This window comes from Phasianus colchicus, chromosome 1, assembly GCF_987193195.1.
Source record: "Phasianus colchicus chromosome 1, bPhaCol1.hap1.1, whole genome shotgun sequence".
NCBI lineage: Eukaryota > Metazoa > Chordata > Aves > Galliformes > Phasianidae > Phasianus > Phasianus colchicus.
This window is the reverse complement of record NC_143436.1, coordinates 94,257,606-94,274,188: the sequence shown is the minus strand read 5'-3', so window position 1 is coordinate 94,274,188 and position 16,583 is coordinate 94,257,606. Positions and strand designations below refer to the sequence as shown.

Here is a 16,583-nt window from a genome sequence, read left to right as displayed (position 1 = left end):
CTGCACAGAACTATTTCTCAGGAAAAGAGTGTAATGTTTGTTCAAACCTCAAACACCGAAGAAGTAACCCTAAAGACAACCATGGGAATATCCCAATCAAGGAAAAGCAATGATTACACTTTATTAGATACCCAGGAATTCAACCACGAAGCAAAAACCACGGAAAATCAAGCTTTACTAGTCCCTCTACTCACATCTTCCCCTCTTTCTTTCGTAAAAGAACTCTTACCAAAACTCAGCCCTGGTACCAGCACCAGTGGGGACCCATTCATCCACTCAAACAAAATAAAACCACCAAAGGTAGATTCAGGAGCACTGTTTGTGGCACAGCTAGGACACATACTCCCACCTTGCCTATCAAAGTCTTGTTCCCCAAAACCTAGACCTATAAAGTGGGCCAGTTATAAAGGCTATCATATTTCAAATTGTATCTAAGTTCCAGTAAACATAACCTTCAGAAAGGAGGAAGAAAAGAGCTTTTGGCTGTTCCCTTTTCTGCTACATTAAAATGACAAGAAAGATTTATTTTTCTTAATTATTCTGTACTTTTTCCAAAAGCCTTGCCTGAACACATTAGGTATTCTGGTCTCCTGTGCCTGGCAGACTCAAGGGTGACTGAAGAGCTCACGGCAGCGCAGAAGGAAGAGTGGGGAAATCAATGAGGGAAGAGAGTTTCTGTCAGACTCTGAGAGCTCTTAAGTCCTGGCTTATTTCTATTAACAAAACACCTGGGAGAAAACTTTGAGGAAGACATGATGTCTGTGACCATTTGCAAAGATGGGAAAAGGGCTGACACCTGAGGTTCTAGACAGTTCCACCAGGCTGCTGCTTCCAGATCATCACTCTACAGCGAAATGAATTGCACAGCATTGCTGCACCCTGCTTCCCCTAACATAAACAAGCATGGAAGTGATCAAAAAGGGCAAAAACAGCCCTTGTTTAAGAAAAATGTTCATTCTTCTAACTGTCACTGAGGAAAAAAAACAACGTAAAAGAGACAGAAAGCCATTTTCCCTTAAAATTCACTGCAAGTTTATTTGACTACTCGATCATCCCCAGACATCCTGGATCTATTAATGACTGGTTTATGCCAGAAAAATCCATGCAAAGTGATTTCAGTTAAACTAATGCAGCCTCTTATACTTGCATGTTAAAATAGTTTTACTGCATACTTCAATCCATGCAGTTTATTTTGATAATCGAAGGATGTCCACATGGAGGAGGGGGTCTTGAAGAGACTGAAAAGGATATACAAGTCAAATCCAAAATGAACTGCCTCCTACAGCGCAAGAAAAAGGTAAACCTCCAAGTTGCCAACGCCAACTCAACCTCCAAGAGTGACACAAAACAGTGTGAAAAGAATTTGAAGAACTTAAGAGGCTGACAACCATAGAAACGCAGACCTGTTTGGGTTGGAAGGGACCTCAAAGCCCACCCAGCCCCAGCTTCCAGCCACAGGCACGGCTGTCCCCACCAGCTCAGGCTGCCCAGGGCCCATCCAACCTAGCCTGGAGCACCTCCAAGGATGGGGCAAATAATTGCAAAATTTGAGCTTTGTTTGTTTTCACAAAGCCTCCAGTACCTGTCAAATATTAGAGGTGATTATGGAGCTTCTCTGCTGACATGCTCAACAGCACACACCTGCAAAAACCTCTCATTTCCCTTTTAAGTGTTTCTCTCCTTCCTGCCTTCCTCTTTTATTTATTTGTTGCTTCTTTGCAGGTTCCTCATTTACCTTCAGACTCAACCATTTAATTTTTAATAAAAGGCTTCACTGTCTATCCCCTTTCTCTTCAAAGGCCCAGTTTTATTCTTCTGCCTCCTCTCAGTCCCCCCCCCGTCTAATTGTTATTATTATTTTCACCTTCAGTAGTTTCATTTGCTTTTTTCTCCGCTCTGTTCCTGTTTTCCCCTTCTGTACTAAGTCCCTTTCATCCCTCATCTCCCTCTTGCCCCCGGCCAAGCATCCAGATACACACGGAGCAAGCGTAACCAAGCAGAAATATGAAAGGGATCATCAAATGCTTGCCCCTACCTATTCAAATATTTGACTTGTAATGATTAAGTTCAAGAAGATCATAAATATTTTTTTATAGAGCTCTGCATGTCTTTAATAAACCCCAGCTTCTGCCTCAATGGCAGGCAGGACTGCAGTTGCTGAGCTGTTTCCTATGCATTACGGGAGATTTGCTCCAAGGTAAAAGAGAGGGATGCCCGAGCTGGGAGCTTGAATTATAAGCAAGGAGATTTCATTCCCCACTGCTGCTTGATTGAAATTCAATGCCTTCCTCTCACCTGCTGCTTTGCAATGCTAACCTCTCCCAAATGGCCCACAGTTCCCCTCCACGCATGGCAGAGCAGCCATGCTCTCGCCCAACCCAGGGACCCTCACCACCCAAGATGCACAGGAGGCAGCTCAGCACAGCCTCTTTCAGGGCACGTCCTTGCTATGGAAGCAATGACTTCACTTCTTGCCAACCAAGGTGCTCAAAGCTGGCTGGAAAAGGAAACCAAAGATGATACACTTTGGTTTTTTTTCAGTGTTTGGTAACTTCTCTGTTTATTTATTTTAGGGGAAGCAGGGAAGCCCCTCCATCCCCAGACACACAGGACAGGCTCCTGCCAGGAGATGCAGCTCCTGTTCTCCCTCTGCAGGGGAGCACATGCTGCTGTTTAGCATCCCACAGGAAAAGCAGGTCCTGCCAGCACAACAAGCCCCACAGCAGCAGGCCATGAACACTGCACAAGACAAATCCTGGAAAGCACCCTCAAGCCCCTTATCCTGCTCCCAGTGCTCCCCAGATGTTTTCCCATAGGACAGAGCTGCTTGCTGGGACCTCAAAACGGCCTTCTGCCAGGAGGAAACAAATAAATGAAATAAAACATGCCCGCGTACGGGCTCATGCAATTTTAATCAAACTAATGCCTGCAAAAAGGGGGGTGGAAGGGCGGGGGCAGGGAGGGATTACGGTGCCACTTGTTCAAAGCTCTCCTGTTTATTCCACATCTGCGATCCCTCCTGAGCTCCCACCAGCAGCAAGGAGCACGAGACGCACAAAGCGAACACGCTGTGCGCACCGAGCTGTCTCTTTGTTTTAGTCACTGTCTGCCACTAATGTCAGCCAGAGAGCACTCCTGGGAGCGATGCTCCGCTGCAGCTAATGACACACCGACAGAAGCACGGGAATGAGGAAGGCAGGAAACTCAGCACCCCAAAGGCAGATGGAGGAGCAGCAAGTGGGAGTGTGGAGCCTAGGCTTGCTTCCATGGAGCTGGGAGAAGGGGTGCCAGGAGCACACCCTACATCCTGCTTACAAGAGGGGGGATGAGGGACATCCACAGCGATGTGATGGGGATGGAAGCAAAGCAGCAACGCTGATGCTTACCTGTCCTGTGGGAATCATTAGGAACCATTTGGGGAAGCTGGCCTCCACTCAGTGCATCACTTCCCTGTGATACCCAAGAGCTGCCCACCTGGGCACAGACACCAGGAGCAGGACCCCACAGGGCTCAGGCCTGGGCCTCAGGCACCAGCCATCATTCCCAGATGGGGATTAAAGCCAGGGAGATGGGAATTCCAAACATGCAATAGGCAAAGCCGTGTGCATTCCCCAGAGAAGCAAATAATCAGGTGCCAAGGAGGAGATTAACCCAAAGGAAACAAAGGCAAAATCTGCTGAAGAAGCTGCTGCTGTTCCCCCCAGAGGAGCACCAACATGATGAGTAGAGATAAGGGCAGCACCCGCATGAGCAGCACTGACTGCTGCCAAACACAGACTCCTGATTTTACATGGCTGCACAACAAGCAGCATGAACAACTTTGTTGGCCCAGCAATGCAATAGTACCTCACCAAGAGCAACACGAGAGGCTGCCCTGGCAAAGAGACTCTCTTTGCACGCTGCCAGCAGGCTGGTGACCAGGAGACACATTTATACGCTGCCTCTTCAACGGCCAGATGTGTGTCATGACAGGCTTCAAGTGACATGTCCCCAATGCCAGTGCTGCTGCCGCAGAGTACAGCTGCCTGCAGCAATACCACCTTGGGCTGTGATGCTGTCATGTCTCATAAGCCTAACCAGGTTGGGTTCTTGGTAGCACAGAGAGGCTGTCCCACTACTCCACGCACACACCCCAACAGCAGTCCTGCATCCTGCCTGTCAGCAGGAGGACTGGCATTTCTGTCCCGACGACGTTACCTCACAGATGACAAGGGATAGGACAAGGCTCTGGCCATGCCGGACCCCACAGATGTGAGCCCAAGCCACGGTGCTGCTACCTATCCCACCACACCGATAGCCTCCCGATTCTTCCTCTCCCCTCCACTGACATCAGACCCTTGGCAGGAGCCTCTTGAAGCTGATGAGATCTGACGAGCCCCAGGTCTCTGAGGATAGGCAGACAGCAGACGCTGCTCCGGCCGCAGACATAAGGGAGTGGAAATGATCTGAGAGCAAAGAGTGCCAGCATCTCATTTCCTACAGCTCGCCAGCCCGTTACTCATAAAGCCACTTCAAAAGGAGCTCCTCAAAGCGTGCCGTGCTGCCTCCTACTTCCCAGTCGCAAGGGGAGAGGAAGAAAGGGTGGGAGGCAGTGCAACAGTAATTACTGCATCCCGATAGCCCTGGTGGAAGGCAGTACTAAAATTCTACTCTCCTATTCCAGGGTCAGGAGCATAAAACAGTACCTAGGGTATTGCTGAAGGACACGTGAAAAGGGTGGCAAAAAGCCCCTACAAGGCCCACAGCAGGAGACCAGCCAGAGGTGGTAGTGCCATATTTCTGGCGGGCCTCCTCCCACTGCAGGAGAGAGTGAGCATGTTCCCTCCACCCTACCTTTCATCGTCCATCCCTATACACAGCCCTCCCTTTCTCCAGCACCTCCTGGATGCCACTCTCCTACACATCCCACTGTTCTTCACCACCTACACAAGGTCTTCCTCCCACCTGCCACTTCCACATTCCCTCCTCCTCCTCTTGCCTTCCCATCCCTTTTTCTCCCTGCCTTTTACTAGATTCCAACTGCCAGCACAGCACTCTGATAATCACCAACTTCCCCATCCCATCACGGACAGAAGCTCCTCCATTCACCCTGGCCAAGAGTTCCAGCTCTGCCTTGGCTCACTGTGCACCCCAGAAAGAAAAGGTAGAAGCCCTTCATACACAGGGGCACTGGTTACACAGGACCACCTGTACCAGTGCAACATCCTCTGGATGCATTCACACACTTGTGTGAGTTCAGCTGTCAAATGAGGCTTTTTGGATGACTGGCAACCTTACCTCCTCTCCAGCCTTTTCCCTGCATGCAAGTGCATCACTGCCAGGTGGGTCATCCCAGCACACAGCCATCACCTGTCATTTTGCAGGGAGGTGTACAAGTGCACAAGTGGCCTCTGTACACCTGGGAGCTCAGAAGGTGACAATGCAGTGCCAGACAGCTGGTGGTCATCTGCGGTACACTGACACAACACTGGATAACAAGGCTCCAGTGTCTCATGTTAACCCTCTAATTTAATGACAGCCTTACATTAACCCCCCTTAATTAAACCTCTAAATCATGGTTACCTGCTACTTTGGGACCTGCTTTCAGTTTCCACCCTGCAGCACAAATCAGGTGGACTTTGCACCTTCTCACCCTCAGCAAGAAGAAATCCAGTATTACAAGTTACAATCACAACACCCATTTGGTAAGGGATGGTTCCTTAAATACCTCGCTCTCAAAGAAGAGGCTGGAAAATCTGAAGAACAAGGTCTGAGAAGATCTGAGCACACACCACACCTGGGACAGAAGGATGTCCCCAAGGCAGTCATCCCTACACCACCACCTCTTTGCAGAGCCCTGCGCTGACATTTTAAGCAGCGTGAATAAAGCCCTACAAGACACAGGGAGCCAGAGTGCGGCCATCCCATCAGGGCTAGAGATGCTGGTTCTGGTGCTCTTCCCATTTGAAGGTGGCACAGAAATCCAGAACTGGGTGAAGGCATTAGCGTAACCATGCTGTGAGGTCAGCTAGCTGGTTCAGGGGCTGGGTAGGAGGGGGGAGATGCAAGCCCCTCCCCAGGGGACAGAGCAGCACTCTCACGGTTCTTGCTGCTCTGCTCCCCGTTACATCCACTTGCAAACAGCTGTCTGGCAGCATTACCAATCAGTGCCGCATGGAATAATGTTACATTTTCCCCAGCTCTGCTGTGCTATCTTCTTTTCTCCCCACCTCCAGCTGCTGCCTTCCTTCCACCGCCCCCAAGTTGGAAAGCAGTAGTGCATTCCTTCGTTTTATCCAGGATCTACTTTTCTAATAATGTAAACAATTTACTTGTAACCCATGCAAAAAAAAAAAAAAATTAAATACAGTTAAACCCACTTAAAATAAATACTTGCTGAAGGAATATCAGCTGGAGACTGCTCTCTGACTTATAATAATCCCACTGCGCCCAGGGAAATCCTCTTAAACCTATATCAGATAAAGATTGTAAAACTGTTATAGGGCTAAACTGACAGGGCAGCCACAGAGTCAAGATGTAAAAATTTCTCCCCCACCAGCTTTCTTTGCCCCCATCTCAGCTTTGGCTCCCAGCACATCTGAGGTCCTCCTGCACTGGGCCTGTGCCACAGGGCAGGAGGCAGTGGGGAAACTGTCAGAGTTTGGGACAGGACTGCAAGCTGTTCAGCAGTGGGCACTGCCCTTCCCCTCTGCTGTATGGGGGCTTTGTCATTCACCACCAGACCTGCTTTCCCCACAACACCCAAGCAAAGCATTGGCATCCTAGGAAGATCATGGAGCGGATCCTCCTGGAAGAGATGTTAAGGCACATGAGAGATGTGGAGGTGATCTGACTCAGCCAGCATGGCTTCACCATGGGCAGATTGTGCCTGACCAATGTGGCAGCCTTCTATGATGGAGTGACGCTATGGGTAGATGAAGGAAGGACAACTGATGTTATCTCCCTGGACTTGTGCAAGGCCTCTGACATGGTCCCACACCACATCCTTACCTCTAAATTGGAAAGATATGGATTTGAAGGGTGAACTGTTCAGTGGGTAAAGAGTTCATCTGATGGTCACAGCCTAAGGGTTGCAGTCAGTGGCAGGAGGGTCGGACCCAGATGATCTTCAAGGTCTCTCCAACCCAAGCCATTCTATGATCAGCTGTAGGAGCAGCTGCCCTCACCATTCTGGGCAGCAGATCAACAGGAATGCAGGGCAATCCAACCCAGATTGGCACCAGAGAAGAGACAGAGCAATTCTCAAGGGAAAGTGAAGATAAAAGGAGAAGAAAAAAGGAGCAAGCAGAGCAAGATGTCCCCAAAGAGGTAGCAGGGAAAAACCGGGCAGCGCAGAACGCAAAATTTTGCTGTTAACAGAAAAACGGCCAGCTCCATCGTGGGATTTCTCAAGCACCACAGCTGGCAGGAGCTGCAGGGATCGTCCTTCGCTTTCAGAGTTCACCGAGCAATTGCTGAGAGCAGGGATGGCTGCCATATGCTGCCAGCTGCACTCCACGTTAATGCTGAGAGGCTGTCAGGAGGTGGGGGAGAAGAGCACCCCACTCCCCATCAGCCTGGAAGAGCTGCCAGAAATGCCAGTGGGGTATATCAGCAGGCATGGCGTGGTCCCTGGGGCAGAGCCACCAGACTGACTGCTACTTGTCACATGCAGGAATGCACGACAAAGAGATTGTGCCCCACGGCCGCCCTCATCCAGTCAGCTGGTTCAGCTAGGAAAGGGTGAGAGCATCCAGAACCTCCATTTGGGGAAAAGAGTCCGGGACAACCCAGATGCCCTGGCTAAAGATTTTTCTATCTCACCTTAAAAACCTTTGCATCCTTTACCTCTTATTGACACTGAGCACCCAGACATGATGGCATCTATGTGAACAGCCTGTACACCACCCATTGCTCTTCTCAAAGCAACAGACTGAAAGACATCCTATTTATAAATAGGACATTTAGGACTACCAAATGCCTCATTTCATTGGGAACTGGCAAAGCACACGGGGGAAATGCTGGCAGGATAAGTGATACGGGCACACAGGCTGTTGTGCACGGCTCTAGCAGCAGAGGATGGCAAGCCTTGCACTGGCACCAGGTGAGCATCCTGGCCCCATTGGTTGATGCTGAGCAGAGCCAAGTGTGCCCCAAACCACTGAGAGACCAGGCTGGAGGTTGCAGCCCTGAGCCTCCTGGAACCAGGCTGCTGCAGGCTCTTCTCCTTTCCAAGATCATTTTGGCTGGCTGGTCCCACTTTACTATTCAGGTTCAACACTGCACGGAAACCTACTCAAGCCAAATGCTGTGATTCTTCACCAGTTGAAGGCACATTTCCATTTGGGCTTTTGCACTTCCCTTTATGACAGGTAAAAGGCATCATAAGTCTAGGAGGGAGAGGGTGCATTTTAAAGGCCTAAAGGCTAGAGCTGAGAGCAGAGTGCTGTGCAATCGCCCGAGTCTGTATTCATTTCCATTTTTAGAAATGCATTTTAAAATACATTTCTTTCCTACACAGTGCCTATGCATAAGTATACAGACACACAGAGAAAACAGCACACATTCCCACCTCAAACCTGTTCCACGTGCCAACTCAATTTTAAGAAGTACCCCAACTGAAAAGGGCCAGTGTAGGCAAAACATATGGAACACAGTGATGTGACCCCAACGTGTCTCATGCCAGGTTTCCCACGAAGGGGTAGGTGGGTGGGAAACGAGAAAGGGTTCATTCCACAGTTGAAAGCCCAAAGGTGCCATGCAACTGGGCTGCCTGCAGCTGAGAGTAATGGGGCAGGATGATGAGGAAGGGGAAAAATGCCATGACATGAAGAAGGGAGAGAGCAAACACAATGGGTTATGCATTTGTTCAGGTACAATCTAGCTAAAATTTATTCTATTTTGCCTGCAGATATAGAAGCAGAGATACGTAATACGATAACAAAAAAATAAAACTCAGGCAAGCAATCCCAATGTGAAAAGAGACTGCATGTTGCAACAAAACAGGAGTAATTGGAAGCATTTAGCAGGAAAAAATAACAGCAGAGAACAAGATAAAGATGCACACAATAACAAGTGAACCTTCTCCAGCAACGCAAGGATGCTTGGAGAGATTTCTGTTACAAGCTTTCAGTTACAACCAGAATGGCACCCACAAAAAGGTATTGTAAAAAGCACACAGAAGAACTGGCCCGTGCAATTCATTGCCAGATTGTCTACAGCTAAAGCCAAGATTAAAAATAAAAAAAAGAGAGGGAGGGAGGGAGGGAGACTGGCTCTGTGAGCAGGTCTTAGTGCCTTCCTCCTGCAGCAGGGTCACAGCTGGCAGGGCCCGGTGCCCCAGCCCTGCAGCTCCTGCTATCTGCACCACTTCCCCAGGGCACAGCCAGCGCAGAGCTGGAGCAGCACTGCTTCCAGGATGCAGAGCTGGAAACGAATCCCATTCAGGATCATTACCAGGCAGAGCAGAAATATAAGCCTTTGTTCCTAACTCCCGTTATCTGAGGAGCTCAAAGCACTTTACAATTATTTAGCTTAGACTTTGTGAAAGGCTTGTACGGCTTGTACGCTATTATCCCTAATTTCACCAGCTGGAAAGCAGGGAGGGAGATGGGGGGGGGCTGCACCCCGGGAGAGGCAGCAAGCTGGCGACTTGGTGCAGGGAGGACCTGATGCCCCAAATCTCCCAGCCCCACACTGCTCCAGAAAATGGGTGCTGTGCTTTGCTGCTGCCACTGCCCAGGCTGCGTCCATAGGAATGGCTGGAGGTAAATATGCTTAACCGTGCTCCCTGCTCCCTTGTAATCAAGCACTCCTTCTCCATACATAGGAATAGAGAGAAAAAGCAGAGCAGTGTAAGTCAAATGTTTTTTCTTTTTTTTTCTTTTTTCCAAGACTACTACAGGGAAATGTAGTCACGTGAAGGAGGATGGTAAGAACAAAATACCCTGTGTCTGGCTGCAGAGGACCACCTAGGAGAAGGTATTTGAATTTTTATTTTATTTTTTATGCCAGCTAAAGGGGAATTTGAAAGTGAAGGACATTTTACTCCTCTGGGGAACTAATTAGTGCAACAAGCACAGCCCGAACAAGCAAAGATGAATATAACTCACAGAGCAGGAATTTCAACAATAACCAACCCTAGAACTTACGTTGGTTAATTGACTGCTTGGCCAAATAAAACATACACATGCTTCACAGAGGTAGCAAAGCCACTGAGATGGCCTCAGATTTCCCAGCCTCTCTGAGATTAGGATCTCCAGATTTCACCTTCATACAAAGTAAGCAAGAGATAAACTCCTGCAAACTCTCAAAAGAAATATGAACATATGAAATACAAGAAATAGGCCAGAAAAAAAAAAACACCCTTCCATACCACCTAGTGCCTAATACTGCTTTCTACTGCCCCACAGCCTTTCTACTGCCACCATAGCACAATGCAGGGTGGAAGAGGTGGAAGGGACCTTCGAGGTCTGCAGTCCAAACTGCCCAAGCAGGGTCAGCTCCAGTTGCTCACTTGATCCTTGTGCTGAAAACTCCTAGAGAGGTGGTGGTGTGCCACCTCACTGGGCAGTCCGAACATCTTATTTTGATTTTCGTCTCCTGGCTCATTCTTCTACTATGTAGAGCTGGTAAGGATCTGGTTTCTGTCTTCCCCAGGATGAAGCCTGCTGGCATGTATGACACTTTCCCCTGTCCCTCAGAGAGAGAAATAAGCAAAGGCAGCATAGAAAAAAGCACATACTCAAATCAGTAGATCCTTGTCTGCATGACTGTCGTCTTACTCTTTGACACCTCCCTTCGGGGAAGCCACCTTCAGCCCAGTTAACAACTGGAATCATGCACAGCCAGTGAAGTCCATGAGACCCATGTGAGCAGAAGTGACTACTTTCATAGTGAGTGACCCCAGGCCCCCAGGGCAGCTGCTGCTCTCCCCAGCACAGCAAAGCTGGGTGAAGGCATATTCCCTCAGTCCTGTGTGCAGACAGATCACGTATGGCAGCAGTTGACAAAGAGGAGAAGCTGCTGGCAACAAGCAGCAGCAGCTGTTACAGGCAATAAAAGTTCACTTCATTCTTTTTGCCTCTTACGTCCCCTTCAGCTCTCCAAGACAAGTTCTTGAGATTTCTGGTTGCAAGTTTAACCAAAGAGAACAACCCTCTTCTCTCAAAAGCCTGTCTGAGACACACTTGGCTCCTTCCCTTCCAACACTGAGTGTTTGGCCTATATAAATCTTTACCTACAGCACCTCCAAAGTTTGTGATGCTGAATACCAGGACAAGAGGCAACAGGCCCAAACTTGGACACAGGAGGTGCCAACCAACATCAGGAAGTGCTGCACTGTGCAGGGACAGAGCTCTGGTTGCCTACATAGGGGGTGGGGTCTCCCTCCTTGTGACCTTCCAAAGCTGACTGGATGTGGTCCTGGACAGCCTGCTCTGGGCTGGAGGCAGGTGGCCTCCAGAGGTGCCTTTACATCCCAACCATGCTGGAATTCTGTGAAAGCCTCTCAGGTGCCCAGCTCATGCTAATGCTCTCTGCCCTCCTTTCATCAAACCCTGGGAAGACAGGAAGGACGGCGACCATCCCTGCAGGCACCAGCCTGTTCCTGCTCGCTGCCGAGGCCAAGTGCTGCTTGGCTCTCAAGTCTGCACCAATCGCTCCTCCTCGTTCTAAAGTACCTTGGAGGTTGCTATGCATTTCCCTGTCCTGAACCCTTTCATTTTTTTTATTTTTTTTTTTGCTTTAACTTGTTAAGGATTGATGCCGCACAGCTGCTTCCCCAAAAATACAGAGTTCAAGAGCTGCCACCTCCTCAAGTGCTTTGAAAGGCTTTCTCCCACTCTGTCGCTACCTATTAAAGAAAAACCTCAAAGCTTAATTTCCTCCCTCAAATCAGTTACTTTCTGAAGAAGAGCTCAATGTTTTTTGGAGCACAGATAAAAAACCCACTGAGATAAAAGTCTGAAACTTCTGAAGAGGTTAGACCTGGGCCTCTTGGCTGTAATCTAAGTAAGCATACAGGCACACAAACAACCCACTGCAGATACAGAGTGGAGTACAAATTTGCAGTGACTCACGCACTCTGAAGTAACTGCCATGTGCTCACTTCCACTCCTCAGCAACACACAAGTTTATTTACCCATCAACATAAGATGAGAAGCACAGGCCAGAATCTCAGACTGCACGGCACTGCTGCTGCTTCATCCAAATTACTGCACAGAAACACCTCACCAGCCACTACAGGAAGAACTTGACACTAAATGCCACATTAAGGCTCTCTTTTCAGTCAACCTAGAGAAAGATACCATAACCTAAACAAAGATGGGGTGCTCTCCAGGTTTGCCTCTCTGTCCTCTGACTGCAGACACTGCCTCAGCACCTAGCTTAGACAACATACATGGCATTAGATGAGTGGGACAACACTTCTGTAAAAAAGAAAACCTTCCCCACCCCCGACAAATAGCTTCAGCAATTTCATATTGGCCTTGGAGAACTGTACTCTATCAGCTCTACTCAGAAGGCAAACAATGGAGCTGCAGCTACATGGGCTTAATCCTTTCTCATAAATCAGTCACAAGGCCATGGTTCCATAACATCCAGCAGAGTTGCACCTGTTTGGTTTTTTGGTTTTTTTTTTGCTGCCTCACTCAGCACTTGCAATTCATCTAAGATGTGCTGGGAGGAAGAACGCAGGACATCTCCCAGCCTTCTTCCCAATGATATTGTTTGGGAGTAGAAGAGAGGCAACAAGATACAGGGAGAGACTTGTTTTTGAAGCAATTGAAGTGAACTTAAGGCTGATTAAAAACATTAAGCCTTGATATACATTCCCCTATAGCAGAAGGCCCTTGAACCACTTTACTGGCCTAATTCCTAGCATAGGCAAGATCAGTGCTTGTGATATATGCCTAAATTCAGATCAGTGGAGATTACAGTCACAAGAAGTGCCTGGGGAGCACTGTTTACTCCAGGCCATCACAGAATCATTAAGGCTGAACAAGGCCGCTAAGATCCTCTAGTCCAACCATCAACCCACCAAGGCCATGCCTGCTACACCATGTCCCTCAGTGCCACACCTACCCTCTTCTGACATCACATTAGAAAAGCAGTGCTAGATTCTAGCCAAGATCCCCAGTGAATAAAGGAACCTCATGATGAGACACCAAAAATGGTAGGGGGACAACCAGACATGTTTGATGACCATAAGGTGCACTGAGTTGTATTTTGAAGCCCAACTAGCTACCAACTCTCTTTTTTAGCAACCTCAGAAGCCCTTGATACTGCTCAGAAGGCAAGAGCAAACACACATCCTAGCCACTGCTGCAAGCCGAGATGTGCTGGTACTGAAAGCAGCCCACGTGTGAGCCTGTACTGCTGTCTCATCCAGCCCCAGCAAGCTACCCCATCACAGGGCTGTGTGCCTTGGTGAAAAGGGGAAAGTCTCTTCCCTCAGCTCTTTCTTCAAGCCACAGGGCAAAGGAACTTAAAGATCCCAGTGCAGTGAGCCTAAAACCATCCATTTCACACATAAACAGAGAGAATAGAGATGCTAACAAACCTATCTCCCTCCAGGCTTTTTTGCTGCCAAAAAAGAGCCACTCAATCTAATGAGTCAATTAAAAATTCATAACTGGATGAAAGAAAAAAAAAGTTTGGTTCTGTTTCTGAGAAAATGAGAACAATAACTCTCATATGTAGCATTCATGTAGCTCTTCTTGACTAGGGTCTGTAGCAATGAAGCCAGCTTGAAAACCCACCACCTGCTGACCCTTGTGTGCAGGTCCTCTCACATAGACTCACTGCCAGAAAACAGGACTTTGCAGGGACACCTCACAATGGCTCCCATCATTGCTTTCAGGCACGTTGCATCAGCAAACAAACTATTTATAAGAGACAGGGTGGCACACATGGTCCTGGAGCACAGTGGAGACACAGCTGTACCTACACAGCTGCAAAAGGTGCCAGTGGGAGAAAGGCTGAGGGTAGGAGCACAGGCTGGAGGTGCTGCTACTGCCCCACCCTCTATGAGGGCTTGTCCTTCATGAGGCATCACATGAGGGCACAAAAGAATTCAGTTTCTGTCAGAGTTTTGTTAAACCTCAGCAAACACGTACATAGATACACACTCAAAATGCGTGACCCGAAGTTAATTCTGAAGTGGATTTTTGGAAATGAATTAAGCTAAAGCAAATTAGGGCCACACATTCTGAGCGTGAGCATTCACGAAGGGGCGTAAGGCGATTTAACTAATCCACTAGAAGTCACTTTAGATCAATTTCCTTGACTATCCCTGACACACGTAAGCCCTGAAGCTGATGTCCTCAAAGCACTAACCATGGATGTCTTCAGTGCTGAGACCCAAGTTCCATGTGCCCTGTGTACCAAGCAGTAAGGGCGGGACAGAGCACAACCATCTCACCCAGAAAGCCCAGGGCTGGCCACCAAGGAAGCTGCTGAGCAACAATTAAAATTTGGAAGGCACCAGTTCCTGAGCCTTAGGGACTAAGGTAGCATCAGACATTGGCTATGCTCACTCATATCCCCTCCACACTGCACTCTATGTCCATGGCTAACACCAGTCCTCTCCCTTGCTCTCTGCTTTCCTCCAAGGACTGAGGCTCAGATGCTGACTCCTTGAGGTATAGTTTCCTGAGAGATTAGCCCAGTACAAATCCCATGGCCACTACCTCTCTCTGTCCCCAGGCACTTTCTGTTCTCTAATGGGTTTCACTACCCCAAGTGCTGTGCTGTGCCAGCCCTCATGTAGATTTGTTTGTATGAGGAACCACAAATCCAGTTACCTGAAGTAAGCCACCTAATTACAATAAAGGAGTGTTTAGGTGTGCACCTCTCCACTCATAGAAGCCATACACTGATAGTAAAAAGGAAGGCAGCCACCAAAATAACCATCTGAACTGCAGCCCTTGTGGCTTCTTTACAGCAGGTAGGAAAGTGGTTTTGCCACTGGCATGATACCAGGTTAAAGGGCTTACAGTTGGATCATTTTCTTTACTTCTCCACCCTGCTGATTCTTCTACCCTGTGGGTTCAAGTCCCATCCCTTGACCTAAGAAAACACCAAAAGGTAACACTCAGAGCCTGAGAATTCATTCTCTCATAAGTGCTGGGATGTGAAATAGTGGCTGTTGGGCTATGAGACAGTAGACGACGTGCCACAGACCTGCAGGTGAGCACATCTCCCCATGTGCAGTGGGAAACCTGTCTGCATTGAGACCCATACACACCCTCATGTCACTGTATACAGAACAGCACATCCCCCCTGGTAGCTTTACCATCACCTTGACACTACCAGTAAGAAAATGGACAATCAGCCAGGCCCCACAGAGCAAGCCGTCCTTTGAGACCCACCTGTCAGGTTTGTCTTGGCACTGTAGCTCCCAAAGTACCTCTCGTCGGTGTTGGGCGTGTGGCACTCGTACTCCCCAGCATCTCGGTCCTGCAGCTCCGTGATGTGCAGCAGCACCGCGTCCCCCTGCACCCGCTCCACGTAGATCTCCTGGGCGCGCACCCGTTGTGTGTAGATGGCGTAGGGGAAGGAGGGGTCGGCGGTGCTGACGATCTGCACCTCCCGCTCCGAGGCTGAGGGCAGGTAGATGGACCACTGGAAGGTCTGCTCTGCTGGGCCCTGGTAGCCGCTCACCTTGCACCAAAGCGTCACGTGTGAGCCCTCTGTGCGGTAGAGGGGCCCCTCCTGCACCGCCACATGCCGCTGAGCAAAGGCCATGCCTGTGGGAAGAGAGCAGAGCAGAGCAGCATTACTACCTAGCAGGCTGTCTGCGTGTCCCTCCCCCAAACGTATCATGGCCACAGTCAGTGGAAGCTCCACCAGCAGACTTCCAAACCCCACACAGGGCCACTGTGGCTGGCGAGGCACTAGCTTGGCACCCCAGAGGCGACACCGGCCAACTGGTGGGACACAGCAGAGATGTGTGTAAAGGCTCAGCTAATAGTGAGAAGCTCAGCAAGAAGATGGCAGCTCCATCACATGCCTGCAGCATGGGGCTTTGTGGGGGACTGCTCTGAGCAAGGCTGCATGTTCTCAGCAATGCTCCGCCCTCTCCACCACACAGCCACCGTTCTGTTATACCGTGCTCTGACCCTTCTTGGGTTTCAGGCCACAAGCCCCCTCCTCCATCAGTAAGCCTTGCAGTTGCTCCAGCTGGTGCAAAATCCCAATTTTTTTTCCCTCATATCCAGCACACCTTCATTCACCAGCCTCTCAGTCACACTTGTGAAGGCGTACCAGGATACACCACATTCCTAGCACTGCCATTCCAAGTCTATTCAAAAGGAGTATATTTGGTACATAACAAAAACAATTAAAGTTAATGGAGGAAGCGGGCACATTACACTCTAAGGCTCACCACCCCTGGCTGCTGGAAATCAAGACCTGGTATTGCACGCTGTACACATGCAAAGTCATAGAGCTCTGAACAAAGACAGGGCAGCAATTTGCTGTATTTTTACACAGATTATGGATGGCTGGCCCTTGGGCTCATGGCACATTACCAGCAGAGCCCTCCAGGGGCCAGATAAATTACAGCAATCTATCTTGTTTGTTGCTACATCAAAGGCTGGAGG

General features: G+C 49.0%; 1 protein-coding gene across 3 annotated transcripts in view; it reads right to left on the bottom strand.

Annotated features, from left to right (window-relative positions):
- Positions 1-16,583, bottom strand: part of IGSF3 (immunoglobulin superfamily member 3) — a 91,560-nt gene that overhangs the window by 38,573 nt on the left and 36,404 nt on the right. For all 3 annotated transcript variants that reach the window (XM_090120737.1, XM_090120728.1, XM_090120738.1), the window contains exon 2: positions 15,351-15,728. In XM_090120737.1, coding sequence (XP_089976863.1) covers positions 15,351-15,728 — 378 coding nt within the window. The remainder of the gene's footprint in view (positions 1-15,350; positions 15,729-16,583) is intronic.